Source organism: Pimephales promelas, chromosome 25, assembly GCF_988280905.1.
Source record: "Pimephales promelas chromosome 25, fPimPro1.hap1.1, whole genome shotgun sequence".
In the NCBI taxonomy this organism is placed as follows: domain Eukaryota; kingdom Metazoa; phylum Chordata; class Actinopteri; order Cypriniformes; family Leuciscidae; genus Pimephales; species Pimephales promelas.
Window position 1 is genome coordinate 26,170,738 of NC_142793.1, and position 17,405 is coordinate 26,188,142.

The 17,405-nt window shown below is 36.6% G+C and overlaps 1 protein-coding gene across 7 annotated transcripts in view; it reads right to left on the reverse strand.

Moving 5' to 3' along the window:
* The window catches only part of syt7a (synaptotagmin VIIa), a 102,520-nt gene that overhangs the window by 44,990 nt on the left and 40,125 nt on the right, over positions 1 to 17,405 (reverse strand). For all 7 annotated transcript variants that reach the window (XM_089127615.1, XM_089127618.1, XM_089127622.1 and 4 more), the window contains exons 2-3: positions 15,912 to 16,015; positions 71 to 150 (exon numbers count right to left, since the gene is read on the reverse strand). In XM_089127615.1, the coding sequence (XP_088983741.1) occupies positions 71 to 150; positions 15,912 to 16,015 (184 nt within the window). The remainder of the gene's footprint in view (positions 1 to 70; positions 151 to 15,911; positions 16,016 to 17,405) is intronic.

Sequence of the window (17,405 nt, forward strand, 5' to 3'; positions counted from 1 at the left end):
AAACGTGAAATGTTCAGGCTTCGCTTAAAAACAAGAGCCCCACTGAACGAATGAAAGTCCCTGCACCTACTTGATGGCTTTTTTCTCTCCTCTTCCTCTTCCTGAATCGGGAGACCCGACGGACTCCACTCCGGGTTTATTCCTCTTCCCCTGAAACACACACACACACACACAGAGAGAAAAGGTTATTCCCAGTCTCCTAATTAATTACAAGCTTCTCCACCTCCAACTTCTGTTCATCCAGCATTATCCCTTCTTCCCCGTCTTTCTCCTCCCTGATGCTTCGTTCGGATCGCTTAAATCACACGGTCCGTCCCAAGTCATCTCCATACCAATTAAACCACACACAAGCCTCATATTTACATGGAAATGGCCCATTTAGCTTTCGCCGGAGTCACGGCTGTGTGGGAGAGAGAGACGGACAGGACGTGTCTTCTGTTATTGTGGAAACCCTTCATAGACGTCAGTGCTGTCCGCCTCCCCGCGCCACGAACAACATGTTACACACATTCACGAAGGTTATGTCTTTCTTCAACATAATACCAGAGGGTTTCTTTGTAATGAGCATTCATTAAAGTTTAGGACTTAAAATGCCTCATCAGAGCTGCTTTACTGTAAATATACACATGACACCATCTTTACAGTGTGTCATAACTGGTTAAAGTCCCCCTGTGGTGAAAATCAAGCTTTTGTTGTTAATGTCTCTATATGGTGTTTTTAATACGCTTTAACACACACCATGTGTAAGTTCATAAGTCTGAGTATTTCCTCATAAATATGTAATTTTGGCGATCAAAGATTAAAATTATTAACTACAGGGGGACTAAATTGAACAAATGTTTAAGTGATGTTAAAAAATGTTGCTGCAATTAGCTTACAATTTAAAATGTGTTGAGATAACTTAAATATCAAACTTAACTAAACTTAATATTTTAAGTCAAGCACAAACACATACTTTTTAAAGTTGAAACAACACATTATTTCTTATTCTAATGTTGAATTCTAATTTACGATAAATAATAACTGCAATATTTTTTTACAGTGTAAAAATGTTAATAAATTAATACTTCTGATACCTTCGTACTGTTTTAAACCTCTAGATAAGGTTGACAAGTAGTTAAAGTTAGTCTTAAACTTTTCTAGTTGAATTTATTTACTTAGTGAACAAGGTACTTCAGGTGTTCAAATATACACTGGAAAAAAGTATTGTTGGTTTAACTTAAAAAATGAAGTAACCTTAAGTTCATTGAAATACAATGAAGGACATTGATTTAATAATCAGGAACTCAAAATATTATGTTATCTGAACCACATAAATTATCTAAGTTGATTTGACTGAAGAAAAAACGTTATAACAAATCATGATATTTTTTTTACAGTGTATGGGGGAACATGACAAAGTGACTAAACTAAACAAAGTTTTATTTTACTATTATTTATATAATATTTCAAAGTAGTTTTTTTTGTAAGTTTCTAGTGCAGGTTTTAGTACGTTTGTGATTCGTTTTTACTCATTTTATTTAGCTTTAATCCATTTTATTTAAATTTTAGTTTTAGTAATTTTAGTGCTTAATCTCATTTTAAATATTTTTCAGTTAGTTGCCAGTTAGCAACCGTTCTAATTTCTGTTAAAGTTTTTTTTTTTTAATGCAAGTTTTCCATTTAATATTTGTATTTAATATTAATTCACCGATATTTCAATTAAGTTCTTGAGAACGGGTTCTTATCAGTTTTAAAAATAAGTAAATAAATCATATAATTTTTTTAACGCAGGTCCCAGATTGAAAAAAGCGATTGGATCGGAACCAATATTACTGATGTAACATGATGAATTGCATTTTTTAGGAGCAGCACAATAGTGTAAAAGTTACAACACTAAAAAACGAGTAAAAATAAACAGGTAGAATTCGTCATTTTGCTCTCTGTGTGGATACAGCGGATTCTCCTCTCGCCGTCTCATCCCGTCTCATCGCTGCCATCCTCTCGGCTAGTTCTGCCTGGCTCGTCTCTGAGGATGTGTCTGGGGGTGCCGGGGCGGGTCAAAGGTCAGGGTATCATTAGTGCTGGCCAGGAGGAGTGCGCAGAGAAGGGCGGGAGTTAAGACAAACTGGCTAAATAGTGCTCAGCGATTGGCCGAGGCTCCGGGAAACTCCCTGAGCAAGGACACGATCTGACACCGTTCTAGATTCTGCTCCCGCCAGACATTCATGATACATTTCATCTGTACAGAGTCTGGCCTCGCTGCACTGACAAGCGTTAAAGGGTTAGCTCACCCGTCAGATCTTCAGAACACAGTTTAAGATATTTTAGATTTAGTCCGAGAGCTTTCATTCATTGTAAATGTGTGTACGGTATACTGTCCTTGTCCAGAGAGGAAATAAAGACATCATCAAAGTAGTCATGTGACATCAGTGGGTTAGTCACAATGTTTTGATGCATCAAAAATACATTTTGGTCCAAAATTGGACACGTCACAAAGCTCAAATCATCTCACACTGGTTTCTTGAAACTCAAACGGCCTCCAGTCACCAGATCTCCATCTGATAGAGCAGTTTAGGGATGTTCTGGAACAGGAGATTCACATCATGTGAACAAATCTGCAGCGACTGCGTGATTCAACCACAGAATTAATCCAGTTCTGAAGGCAAAACCAGTCTAAGGTGGTCTCCCATCTCAAACCACTGTAGAGAAACTGGGTCCATCTGAGCAGCTTATGTAAAGCCAGCGATAGTTAAAAGCAGCCGGATTCTCATTTCCCAGAGATCTCAGTCCACTATGGTCACGGCTCCAGAGTCTGACACACTGATTTAAACGAAAAAGGACAGTCCAAGAAACACCCAGATGTGCAGAGCAGCACACACACATGAGTCAGTAAGCCAGAGGGGACATCAGTGAACACACACACACACACACACACTCATTCTAATTACTACTGACTAACCCCAGAGACAATATAAGAAAGAGAACACAGGACACTCATAGAAAACTGAATGGAAAATTGGGAAAGTGAAATTTCAATGCTTATTTGCAACATTTTTTTCTATTCGTTTTTTCCAGGGATTTACAAAAAGTCTTTATTAAAGTGTTACAAGCTATGAACCCGGCCAACGAGCTACAAGGTCAATCATAAGCAATAAACTACTTGAAAATCTTGAAGCATTGCGAACAGCATAATCAAATTAAAAATGATGGAGAAACATAATTATCAATTTTAAATTCAAATATAGTATTTTGAGAACGTAGAGAGACTAGATTACGTCATTTATGGTGCTTCATGTGAGTGGGCGGAGCTAAAGAGCATTTTTGTGCATTTTCCGACTCTCTGATTGGTGGAATTTATCGTTAAAAAAATCGTTAAAAATCATTTACGATAAATTTCCCTATGGAGAGTCGTTTTTCCTTCCTGTTGCACTCTATTATGAAATAATATTTTATTTAAATAAATGAAATATGCACCAGACCATTAGAGCAAATAAAAACCAACTATCTGTTCTTTGGGCTGGATTTTCCAGCACATTATCTAGAGAATACCATGATATTAGCATACAGTAATAGCGGTGTCCAAAACCATCATGTCATCAATAACCTGTCCTTGACACCACATAGGACTAGATCACCTTGAAACACATGAATCAATAATCCAATTAAAAGCGACAGACCATTTAAAGAGAAACAGGACATGCAGTGAGCGTTATTAGCTGTGAAAGCGTGTTCAACTAAATGCCCTCTAAGACTGATTAGATATGCAAATACATGCATATATGTTCAGCCCGACCGTGATATTCAACGAAACCTTACAAAGAAACGCTGACTCACTCAAAGATCACTAAAGAGAGCTAAAATGTCATTTTCCAATACTTTTTATCTTACAAAATAGTAATGTAGTAGTGTCATATCATATAGATGGTAATATCTGATAAATACTGTGGTATTCGATACTGTATACCTTCAAAGAATACAGTAGTATTAGCACCATTGGAGTTTCTAAATTGGTACAATGAACAAAAAGACCATGGTACGTCACTGTAAGGTTAATATTCTGTGATTCACCAGTTCAATTAGCAATTAAAATGACATTGAAATCAATACACTAATTAAAAAAACACCTCAAAGGCTGATTCAATATTCTAATACATACATGTTGCTTATATAGATACTGCAACTACATTTTTTTAAAAATAAATAAATTAATGCTTAAAACAAAAATGCATTATTTTTATATTTTAAATTTTTTTTTAAAAAAATAAAATAATTTAAGATGCATATATTAAATGTAATACCATAAAATTCTCTGAAATCCCTTAATATTCAATGCAATTGAGCTTCAAATAAATATGTAAATTGATTTTTAACATGATTTTTGCACTATATGCATTTGTCCACACGTGCAAAGTCAACCATTCAGCTGAGAATAATGTGTGATTTGTAAATATCTGAGATTGAAACCCTCACACACACACACACACACACAGAGTACTTACAGGCTGCAGTTTCTGGGTAAGTAGTCGCAGTTTTTGACAGACAAGAGCAAGCTATCAAAGGAAACTCATCTGTCATCAACTGTATGATGAAATTTTCACAGAGAAAGAGATGAGAGCGAAACAAAACAGGAGAGAATGAGCGAGAGAGGACGAGTGCAGGAGGAGGAGGAGGGGATGAAAGCGAGGGAGGAGATGATTGAGACGAGCGGAGGAAGAGACAGCTCGCCAACTGTGAGGCTCGGGGGGGAATGAGTGACAGCGGCCCCTGGGGGCCCGTGTGTGTGTGTGTGTGTGTGTGTGTGTCAAGAATCGAGAAGGAGAGAGTTAGAAATGTGCATTCAGTACCATGACTCGCTCTGAGCAAAGACACACACATACAAACGCTGTTACACACACACATGGCTACAGGCAAAGACATCAGAAAGAGCTTCGGTCCAACAGACACACTGTGGCCAAACACACACACACACTCTCTCTCTCTCTCTCTCATACTATCTTTGTCTGGAAAGCTCAAGAGGGCAGCGCTGTCATACATCTCCATATATTCTCCAACTTTATTCATCTCTCTCCAGCTTGGGCTTCAAACGCGCCTTTTTCTCTCTCAAAAGTTCTGTATGGAGGGAGTGTTACACACACCGCTCAGTGTTTCCAATCCATCAATATGAAAACAAACAATAACCTCAGTAACAGAAAAATAATGTCCAAGATGTTTACCAATTTATAAAAATTAAATAAAATTAAATAATAAAAAAATAACTTCTATAAATATAATTAAATAAAATATAAATAAGAAATAAAATTCTATATAATAAAAAAAGCATAAAAATAAAAAATAAAAATATTTTTTATAAAAAAACTAAGTATATTATAATACTAAAATAAATAAATAAATAAATAAACCAAATATTGCAGCGACATCTCTGATGACGTGTTACTGTCACGAGGGCGGGGCAACCTGTCACTCACAGGTGATGATATCGACCAATAGCAAACCACAACCATCCAATCAGCTCCCGATGGACATGATAAGCCCCGCCCACATTTGTTCCAGAAGTCAGGGAACAAAACACTATTGCAACTTCTGTTTCATGCAGTTTTCCATTCAATTCAATTCAATCATAATGAGATGCGCATAATAAAGTTAAGGGACAACAAAACTGAACATGGTATCTGTGTGTTACTGAACATGCAATGTCCATGTTCAACTTAAAGACCTTCAGACAATCCTGCACCGGAAATATGTTATGATTATAACATTTATTAAGTGCAAATGAAATTCTAACATTATTTTAAGATCATTTGACTGTTCTAACATTAACACGACATTTAAATACAGTTAAGCCAAAGGTTAGTGAACACTCCCTGTTAATAATAGTATACTGTGGTTTTAGATGGAGCACTAATGCACTTCAATTGATTAGAGAGAGAGAGAGAGAGAGAGAGAGAGAGAGAGAGAGAGCACAGTTTAGTGTGTTTGCCTGTATTGATGTCACCTTCTGTCAACCTAATGGCACATAAATAATAATTATAAAAATCCACTCGATAACAAACATCCAGCAACACACACACACACACACACAGCCAATCAGAAGTTAGCGAGGTCATTAGAAGGACTCAGGGCTACCAGAGGTGTACTACAAATCAAATACTACATCTATTGTGCAAATAGCATAGTATACAGTCAGTGTGCTGTATGCTATATGGACATTTTTAAACACATTTGTCAAAATACACTCACTCTAAGTGGAATACAGTATCCCACAATGCAATGCACCAGACCTGACCTTTTACTTCCAGTGTGACGCATGAACCAAAAAAATGCCATTTTTCACATCATCTTTACCTGATAAATTGATCTGATTATCTTAATGCTATTTTTAAACAAAACCGATATATGTCCAATATTTCCAAAATGGACGGAAATGGTAAAAATGAAAAACATGTTGTTTGCCAAACACTACTGCCCAGTATACAGTATACAAGTGTTCAATACTACCTTTTGAAATCTTTAGCATTGACATGCATCGTTTCAAAAACTACTTTTAAAAACTAGCAGACAGTAAACAAACAATTCTTACTAAGTGTGCAGTAGTACATACTAGCATTACAGCATCTGTGTGTTACTTATGCATATACATTACAGTTGTATATAACAATAATAATCATTACATTATCTTTCAGGATATGAGGTCAATAATACCTAGAGAAAGTGACCCGTTAGCATTCCCATTCATAATACTCGGTTATAGATGAATGTTTTTATTGGAAATAAAGTACACTACACTTCATTCACCTACAGCCCAACAACAATAACATGCCACATATGAATCTGATTCACCCCTACTGATTCTAGCCTTGTGTACTACTTATTGTTGTGTCTGAATATGCGTACTTACATACTATACAGCAGGTGAGCCGTTCGAACTCATATAAAACAGTACCTGGATGACATCTAAAGTGTGCCTTCGACAGTCACTACTATCCCATGAGGCCACAGGAGAGGATTTTTAGAAATGAGGTGAAGCGAGGCAAATGACGCTGGTAGGTCACATGATTCATTCATACTACACACACTTTTTTTAGTCCCACTTTAGCCAATCATTTTCATCTTTGATCACCAAACTAACATATTTTTTTTTTTTAAATCCTTGAAATAAACATCTTCATGCCTTAACCCTTGTGCATCCTTGTGGACATTTTTGTCCTTTTCAGTTTTGTTTTTTTGATCACTTTGCCTGTGTTAAAGCTAACTGCAAAAAACTTGGCACAGGTGTGTATTTTTATTGGAATTTTACTATTTCACCGTCATTTTCTTAAAAAAATATTTTTTGCTTTAGGTACAAAAAATACTCCCTCTCAGCACCTTTTGGACAAAAATGTCCCCATTGAAACCCATTAAATCTGCCATTTTTAATCCCCGGTTCAGTTACTATAAAATTATGCAATGTTTGTTAAGAGGCTTTCATTCTGATGGCAAGGCTTCAAAATTAAAATTTTTACTATTTTTTATCAGATGGTGTCATTTTTTTTTAAGTTTGGCCTATAAACAAATATCGCTTTATTCCTGTTTTCTGGTTCGGCATACTATAGAGTCAACAGGATAAATTATGCAACAATATTTGTGTGGGTGTGTTGGTATGGATGTCAGAGTGCGGTTAGTATGTGTGTTATAAAAAAATATGTGTGTGTTTGTAATACTGAGAGAGAAAAACTGCAATCACTGTGAGCTCCAGTGGGGTTTTGCTCCCACCCAATGGGGAAAATATGTTACTACGCCCAAACAAACTGTTACCCAAAGCTCGTTTTTTGAGATATCATCCTCAAATTTGGAACACAACCTATTTCGATTTATGGCTTTGATTTTATTGTAGTTTTGAGTTCAACCTGATTTTAAAAATATATATTTTATATAAAATATTATTTTATAAATAATTTTCATAAACTTATACCTATATAACTTTTTTTTGGATTTCCTTATTATTATTTTTTTACTTCAGCAATAATCTGCAAAGGGTCCTCTACCAAACTTAAGTCTGTGCTCCAAAGCATCACATTTTTATGACAGTTTTTTGACATGGACATTTTTGTCCTCTTTTTACCCATGTGTAACTTTTTTTAATTGATGCACAAGGGTTAAAATAGCTTGAATGTAACTCGACACCCTTGTCTCATTTAGTATACGCGGCTCTATGAATATTCAAATTAGTCCCGCCTCTGCTCACTCACTCTTGTCTTTGGTTCACTGCCGTTTTAAGGAGAAACTACTCAGCAGTGGTGTCGACATTAATTTGCACATGGTTCAAGCGTATTAAATACACACATAAACAACATTACGAACCAAATATACTGCCGACTATACAGTATGCGATTTTGGAAACAGCTTATGTGAATTAAAACGAATTATCTTCTAAAGAGTAATTCTATTTTATATTTCCAGTCACAAATCCAGCAGTGTGTTTCTCTTCATTAACAGAGAGAGAGATAGAGCCGGGAGAAGCATCTGCTATATCAAAACGTGGCGTACAGAACAAGAGGTCTCCTTCAACCCCAAGACAGGATGTAATTATCCCAGCACTTCACACACACACACACACACTTCCATACAGCCTCAGCAGACTTCATTAAGGATTTAATACCAATCTGCTTGACCCCACGACACCTAGACATGACGCAGGGGAACCTTTAAAGTCCAGCTGACTCACAAAGAGAGCGAGACAGATCAACTTGACTCATCCACTGCGGGACGAAACCAGTCACCATACTAGTGTTCACATCCTCATATAAACACTGAGTAAATCACCTTAGTTTAAACCAGAGGCGGACAGAGTACACAGCTTTATTACTCGAGTAAAAGTACAGATACCCCTTGCTAAATTTTACTCAAGTACAAGTAAAAGTACTACAGTCAGATGTCTACTTGAGTAAAAGTACTGAAGTACTTGTTTTTAAAAGTACTTGAGTATCAATATTACATTTATGCACAGAAACGTCCTACTTGGAGTTATGAACAATGTTAAAGTTAATACCTTGGAGAATGTAAAAGGAATTGAAAGTAAAATCAAGTCATATTCATCTTTTTTACCATGTTGCTTTATTTAACATTTAAGAAAATTTCAGAAAATTCAGAAAATTGAAATAGTCTGGCGAGGCTAGACCTGCTGCGTCTTTATCCATGGTTTCGTCCATGGTTTGGTCTCTTATTTACTGTAAATCTGACCATGGAGTTGACTTTGGCGGAAAGCTGAAGGTGATTGCTGATAGGTTGTCCCAATCAGTGGCACCTGCACAATCCAATCACGTTTGAGAGGGAAACAACAATTTGAGGGTTTCTGAGATTTTTCTTATTGACATTTTTTTTTTTTTTAGTTACTTTTTACTCATGCTTATGGATAGAAATGTATTGGAGTAAAGAGTACAATATTTCCCTCTCAAATGTACTTGAATAAAGCCATGAGTACTCCCCAAAAATGATACTCGAGTAAAGTACAGATCCCTCAAAATTGTACTCAAGTAAATGTACTCCGATACTGTCCGGCTCTGGTTTAAACTTAGTATAAATGACATCATTACACCAGTAGGTGGCGATAAGTGGCTGTTAAAAATGTATTGGACATTGAATCATTCATTCAAAAACTGATTTATTACTTTTTTTTTTAAATTGCCAGAACCTCAAGTAAATTAGCCTACATGTTATTTAGTCAAGTTTTCTATTCATTGTTGATCTTTATTTGAAATGTGATTCTCAATTTATGCAGCTCTCTCTTTCCCCAAATACATACAGTATGTAGTCATTTTTTTAAGTTTTACTTTTCACACATTAAATTGCTAATTAATTTTTTTTCTTTACAACACTAAATATACAAGAAACTTGAAATTACACAACTCAATAAATGAACTATTACTGATTAGTTTAATTAACATTATTATTACATTATATTCAAGCTTTCAAGTAAATCAGAGCTCAAAGAAGACTGAGAGTGCAGTTTCTGTCTGCAATTAAAGGCCAGCTCTGATTAGTACATCTATAGAGGGTCTCAGTAGAGTAAATGGGTTGTGTATCAAAAGTCAAAGTTCTCAATATGATCTCAACATGTTATATGTATACGTCTATAACTAGTAGACATATCTGAGATGAAGTTACGTGGATAAAACGATGTCTCCTGAGCTACCTTAGAGTAATGAAATACTCCCGTGGGAATGAGTAAAATGTGCCTGAAACAGATCGAAAAACTACAGACGGCAGAATATGAAAATATCGAGCGGGAAAAAAGCCATTAATAATTCTGTTGTCCCGTTTGTCCTTGAATGAACAGTGTGTGATGTATATCCACGTCTCACTCTCATTACACTCGTCTGTCTGAAACTCTTCCTAGAAGACGCAACCCGATCGCTCCGTACGGACCGGCAACGTCACCCACCCAGATCCACCCAGGCTTACACACTTCTGGACATGTGTGTGTTCTCTGCGCTGGACAAATCAGTGGCAGCTGACTGACATAAGTTTGCAGTTAGCACTAAAATTAATAACTGGAATTAAATTCAATCTAAAATGTAATAGAATTTATTTTTATTTAAATAGGAAAATAGAAAATATAACAATTTCTACTACAACTAGTGCTGTCAAATTGATTAAATGCATCTAACATAAAAGTTTGTAAATATCTAATATGTGTGAGTATACAATATTTATTTATATTTACAAACTTTTATGTTAGCTGCGATTAATTGATTTGATGGCATTAGTTTATATTAGGGCTGTGCAAAAGTTAATTGCGATTAATCGCATCCAAAATAAAAGTCTGTGTTTACATAATATATTTGTGTGTGCTGTATATAATTATGTTGTATATATAAATACCTATGCATGCATGTATATATTGAAGAATTATTTGCGCTTAAATTCTGTATATATTTATAAATACATAATCTATATTATATAAATATAAATATTTTATATATGAATAACACATTTTCTTAAATATATACATGCATGTGTGTGTGTTTATATACAACATAATTATATACAGCACACACAAATATATTATGTAAACACAGACTTTTATTTTGGATGCGATTAATCGCAATTAATTTTTGCACAGCCCTAGTTTATATTAACCCTTGTGCTGCATTAGATTTTTAACACCGTTGAGTGCATTAAGGACCAAAAATGGCCACATATTAAACATTGCCTAAAATATTATATATTATTATTATTTTCCACTTTTACCAAGTTAAATCTTTTAACCAGCATCCGTCCTCATCATAACTACCAAAAATGTATTCAATTTCAGGATTTTAACCCTTTAATTACCAGTTTTGTTGGCGAAACCATCGATTTGTATAAGAGGAAAAAACACAAAAATTCAATTATTTTCAATAAACTAAATGCAAAGAGAAAACTTTAGATTTGGATTATCACAGTCCCACTTTGCAAAAAATCCCACTTAGCGCGTTAGAGACCAAAAATGGCCACCTATTAAACATTGCCTATTGCCTAAAATAAGGTGCATTTCCACCCATAGGGAATAAATATGTAGTGACGTCATCTGGTGGAATACACTATATAATGCAAATATAATGCTTTTGCTTCAAAATGAAAGGATGTTTGTGCAAAAATCATGTTTCATGTATTACTGACAGCCTCAGATTTAAACAACGTTTTAATGGGTTTCAATGGGCCATTTTTGGTCTTTATGGTGCTGAGTGTTACTATTTGATCTACACAGTGTGTGTTATACATATTTTGCAAAATGGGATCACATTTTTTTACATGTATTCAAAAAGTCACAATTTTGCCAAATTTCATACCATTTGCATTAAAACAGTCAAAATGGTCAAAGAAATTAAACTGCAAAAGACCAAAAATGTCCCTAATGCAGCATAAGGGTTAATATTTTGAAACGTCAAAGTTTGTAAATATATATTATATGTGTGCATATAGTGTGTGTGTATGTATATGTACACAGACACACACACACACACTCACTCTCTGGTAACATCCTGTTACTCTTCTTTTAACACACATCCAACTAGCCGCTCAATTTAACTTAATGCTACCAGCAAAGGTGACCCGTCTGAGTGTAATGAGGCAGACACAGGAGCAGCTTCCTGCTGAACTGAGGTCATTTCCTTTTAAAACTAATGAACACAAAGCCACAAACTAGTGTTCACACACATTTACTTAAAGGGTTAGTTCACCCAAAAATGAAAATTTCGGGCAGAAGGCCCGCCCACCAGGCTTTTTTTAAGTTTCGAGGTTGCGATGCTTCATTTGCGCTCAGTCTGAGTTTCAGAGTTTTGGAGTAGAGCTGCGTGACAACGCTGCCACAAATCACGCGAGTCGCAAGCTCGCAACTGTGAGGGCGTATCTCCGCGAAGTGGGTGTTGTGTAAACTCAGCTCTGAAAAATATGCTGCAAATGTAATGTAAAGTAATAAGTTTCGCCCTGTCGACCCTCAGTTTTCAGAGTTTCATAACTTTTTTCACCTATTCGCACACCAGTTTTCAGATCAACATTTACAAGGTTTCAAATCTGGAAAACAAAGTAAATACAGTGGGAGAACGCTGACAAATTTGAAACTCTGAAAAAATTAATGTGCAACACCGTAAAAAAAGAGTGTTGCACTTGTGAAGAGGGAAAACTCAAAAATAAAATTATGTTTGCAGAGATTTTATTTTTTTAATCACTTTTCAAGCCTGCAAAACTATGTTTTCAGAGTTACAAACCTGTTTTTCACTCATTCGCACACCAGTTTTCAGATCACCATTTGCATGGTTTTAAATCTGGAAAACAAACTAATACAGTGGGAGAACACTGACAAATTTGAAACTCTGAAAATTTGTTTGCGCAACATCGTAAAAAAATGTTGAAGTTCTGAAGAAGGAAATCTCAAAAACAACATAATGTTTGCAGATATTTTTTTTAATGTTTTTATATTTTGCAAGCTTGCAAATCTTATTTTTCGATCTTGCAAAACATTTTTTTGTAAGATTTTGAAGTTTTGAACATTTAGTTTCAACCTTTCAGAACTTTATTTTCAGTTTTGAATCATGGCAGGATATTAATCCCATAGTTGTTCCTCTTCTCGTCAGTGATTAACCGCATCACTAATGCTCAATCATCACTTATAGAGTTAATCTACTTTATTTCACGAACCGCAACATTGATCCAGTGTTATTTTAACTCTTTAATCTATAGACTGGGACCATATGAAAACTGAGCAGTGTTTGGATTTTACTGTGTAAACAAGCAACATGCATTTTTTGTTTTTAAATAATTTATTGAAATTAATTTGGAGAATTCTCTTCTGAAGCGTGATATGTAACGCATGCATGAGTTTTGCTGGGATCACACACGCACCCTTCTCCACCAGCAAACAGCATCCTAAGCTGGTCCAAGTGTGCTAAACACACCCTATACTGGTGAACAGCAATGCATGCTTGTTAGTATGCATGAGCACATACTCACTAACTAACCACAACACACACACACGGGTTCAGAGGGCATATATGAGCTCAATGACACCAGCTGGGATGGCCTGTGGTCAGTCTTCTGGGAGGAACGAGGTCAAAGATTACACACAGTTGTGTTTGAGGACATTTACGATTCTGTGTGTGTGTGTGTGAGATCTCCCGGCATGTTCAATTAAGTATTTCTCTTCTGGTGGAGTGAAAGGGAAATGGTTCTTTAACTTTGAAACACCGTCCAGGTCACCCAAGGTTGATCCAATCAGCGCTGCCATTTAAAAGTCTAATCAGCGGCGGTGAGGACGTTGTTTTCCGCCTGGAGAAAACCCTTTTGGCTGCTTACACTAACAAACACTAACAAATGTGACTATGATACAATAAACTGAAGAGTATTTTTATTAACAAAACTCGCTGGTCGGTTGCCAGATCACAACACATGCATGCAAACACAAGCACATGCATTAATTATAAGGCTGTCTCACTCTCTGGGGTTCACACACCATCGTACATGTACTGGACGCCACATATCGGGAATCAATTAGCTTTGACTGGCGAATACGAGCCAGATAAACGGGTCAGTTAAGAGCCACGCGGCGCGCTTCCACTCCATCTGTGTAACGAGCCGCGTCACCATCCTAATCAATTAGCCTTTACATCGATTAATCGGTATGGAGAGCGTCTCCTCATTATTTCATGAATTTGATCCTTTCTCCTAGACAGTAATGAGACCCAACGGAGAGCGATGGAGTCTCTTGCTTCTCAGGAGAGCTCAACAATGTCTCAAACGCGACTGATATGTACAATCAAACGATATCTCAAAATGAACTATAATATTTCTCATCTGAGCTTCTATCCACATTCATTTTATAGCTCAATCCTATTACTGTCAGTCTTTTATTAACTCATTTTTATTTGATTTGAGGAGAAACTTCTGAGAGAAAGTTGATACTAAGTGAGACGTCCATTATAGAGGAGCTATTACGCCCTTTTACACTCTTGATGTGTTTTAGGATCGGCTAAAACAGGTTTTCCTGCTTGAATGTTGATTATTCTCCTCATATTCTCGATTGTCGCAGCTCCTCTCTTCCCTAACGCTCTGTTTACTTCCTGTCTCTATGAAGCCCCTCCTTCTGAAAAGCACACTGTGCTCTGATTGGTCGGCTGTAGCAGTGCGTTGTGATTGGAACGCTTAGAGCATGTTCGGCAGTTTACTACAGCTACTAACTCAACCAGGCCCCGCCCCTTTATTCTGCATATGAATTATTTAAAAAAAATAAAAAAATAAATTTAATATGTAAAAAAGCATAATAAGGGCCGGTTCACATATCGCGTCTTTTGCGCGCTCAAGTTCGTTATTTCAAATGCAGGCGCGCGGTATGCGCGCTCATAATGGAAGCGACGCGGTCGCGGTGCGACGCGCTCGTTTTTTCCAGGCGCGTCCGCGCCGCATCGAGATAAAAACATCTCAACTTTTCAGAATGCCGCAAGCGCACCGTAGGTCACGTGACACGAACCAACCAATCAGCTTCCTCGCCATTTTTGTTACCTCTTCTCAAAATATAATCAAACTGGTCCTTGTCCACTCTGGAATAGGCTTTGAACCTCCCATTGTTCAGGCGGAGTTCCTGAATCAGCTGGTGAAATTCCCCATGGTTCTTGCGTTTTTGTAGTATGGGGTGCACCCAAACACTGCGGCGTTTTTTTACTTTTCTGAGTAAATAAATCTTGTAACAGAGTTACAGCAAGGGTTTTTCGGTGGTGGAAATCCATTGCTGAAATTTCCTTCATGTAATGGAGAGCGCAGCTGATGGTTGCTTAGCAACGACAGACGCCTCCGGAGTGCAACCGCCCTAGCGCTTCTTTGGAAAAAGGAGAACGCGTGCGCCTAGTGTTTTCTACGCGTTTTTAGGCGCGATATGTGAATGGCCCCTAAGTCCTCTTTAATTCTCCCAGGCTGTGAAACAGCAACTTTTAAGCAGTAATAATAAATAATAATAAATCTGTCCTGTAATATAAAAGCCAGAAACATTCAAGCTACACAAATGTACAGGGCTGGGCAACGATTAATCGCATCCAAAATAAAAGTTTGTGTTTACATAATATATGTGTGTGTGTGTAGTGTGTATAATTAATTTGTATATATAAATACACACACATTCATGTATATATTTAAGAAAAATATTTTATTAATATATCAAATATTAATTATGTATAAAGTATATACATGCAAATATTTCTTAAATATATACATGCATGTGTGTGTGTTTATATATACAAAATAATTATACACACTACACACACATATATTATGTAAACGCAAACTTTTATTTTGGATGCGATTAATCGCGATTAATCGTTGCCCATCCCTAATCCAAACACCTTACAGAAGTGCCGCCCAGTTGTACAAACAAAATGCATGTACAGGATCATCTTAAAGTGTGTGTGTGTGTGTGTGTAACTCACCAGCTTGCGTTGACACCATTTACACACGCCGCAGAGCGCAACCAGCCAAACGCCACACACGGTCACCGCCAACGACACCAGCAGCACGCTCAAAGAGAAGGAGCCTGTGAAACACACACACACACACACACACACAGTTAATATCTGAGAGGACGGGGAACAGTCTGACATTTACACTGACCAGAGTTTATGAAGTCTCTGAAGTACTAAAGAAGGATCAATAGCTTTCATGATGGGAGCAAATGTGACTGTAGAGCGAAATCAGAAAGGGGAGAAGAACACACTTGGAGAGGGAAACATGTCATGTTATCAAACAAGAGTTCATTACTTTAATGAGCTCATTTAATTATTACATTACCATTCCTGAAATACAGTTACCTCTGATAAATTAGAGCCAGACCGATATTATCGGCCGATATTAGGCATTTTCTAAACTATCGGTATCGTCAGTTATAATGGCCGATAAATGAATATTTCAACAATAAAATAAAAACGGACGAAACACGCTTGAACCATGTCACGAGTGTTGGAGTTGTATAGTTTGTCCACCAGAGGGCGCTCTACACCGTTCCTGTTGGCAACACTCGTTGAGTTGATCACGAGACATACAATTAAAAGAACATCCCCATCAGTTCTCTAAACTCAAATAAGCGTGACGAAATTTGTGACTATCATGTCCAGTTTAAATAAATAAATAAATAAAATATCAGCCGATATATCGAAATATTTGTATCGGTATCAGCCTTCAAAATCCTTTATCGGTCGAGCTCTACTCGAAATTGTAATGTGGACTCATGCATTTAAAAGCTGCTGTCTTGTGAAAAGTGCTTTACAAATAAATGTTAATTGAACTGAATTGAAACGAGGGAGAGCCTCTAATGTTTTCTTCAGATATAGTGTGAGATGAGCCCAAAAACACACTATATGCAAGTATGACGCAGATTTCAAGCAGCTCTCCCTAATTTTATATGCGAGTTATTATTTAAATTTGGCCCACAGCATCAATTCTCCATTACGTGTGTGTGCCCAAAAACTGCATTAAGATCTAATTCTGTGAGAGCGCTCGAGCATCTCTTCTCTATCCGTCCTCACAGCCATCACGCCAATCGAGCGTTCACTGACAGCAGGTAACAATAGTGTTTACTCCAAGCTTCACATTGTTTGTCCCTGCTGTCAAATTAAATCACTACGACAATATCTACATAGAGCCAGCGTTGGCTTAAAATAGTCAATAGCCCTTTATTAAAGGTAGGGTAGGCAATTTCAGAGAGGCGTGCAATACAAGCTAGCTTTGAAAGACTTAGACTAGCGCGCTAGCCATTTTGTGCACTAAAGACCTACACTCTAAACGACGCTGGGTTGTTTTAACCCAAATGTGGGTCAAATATGGACAAACCCAAATGTTGGGTTAAAATGTAATGTAAAATTTGAACCCAACTTCAACTTTCACTTTCAATTGTAAATTTATTAAATTAACCAAACATTTGGGTTTGT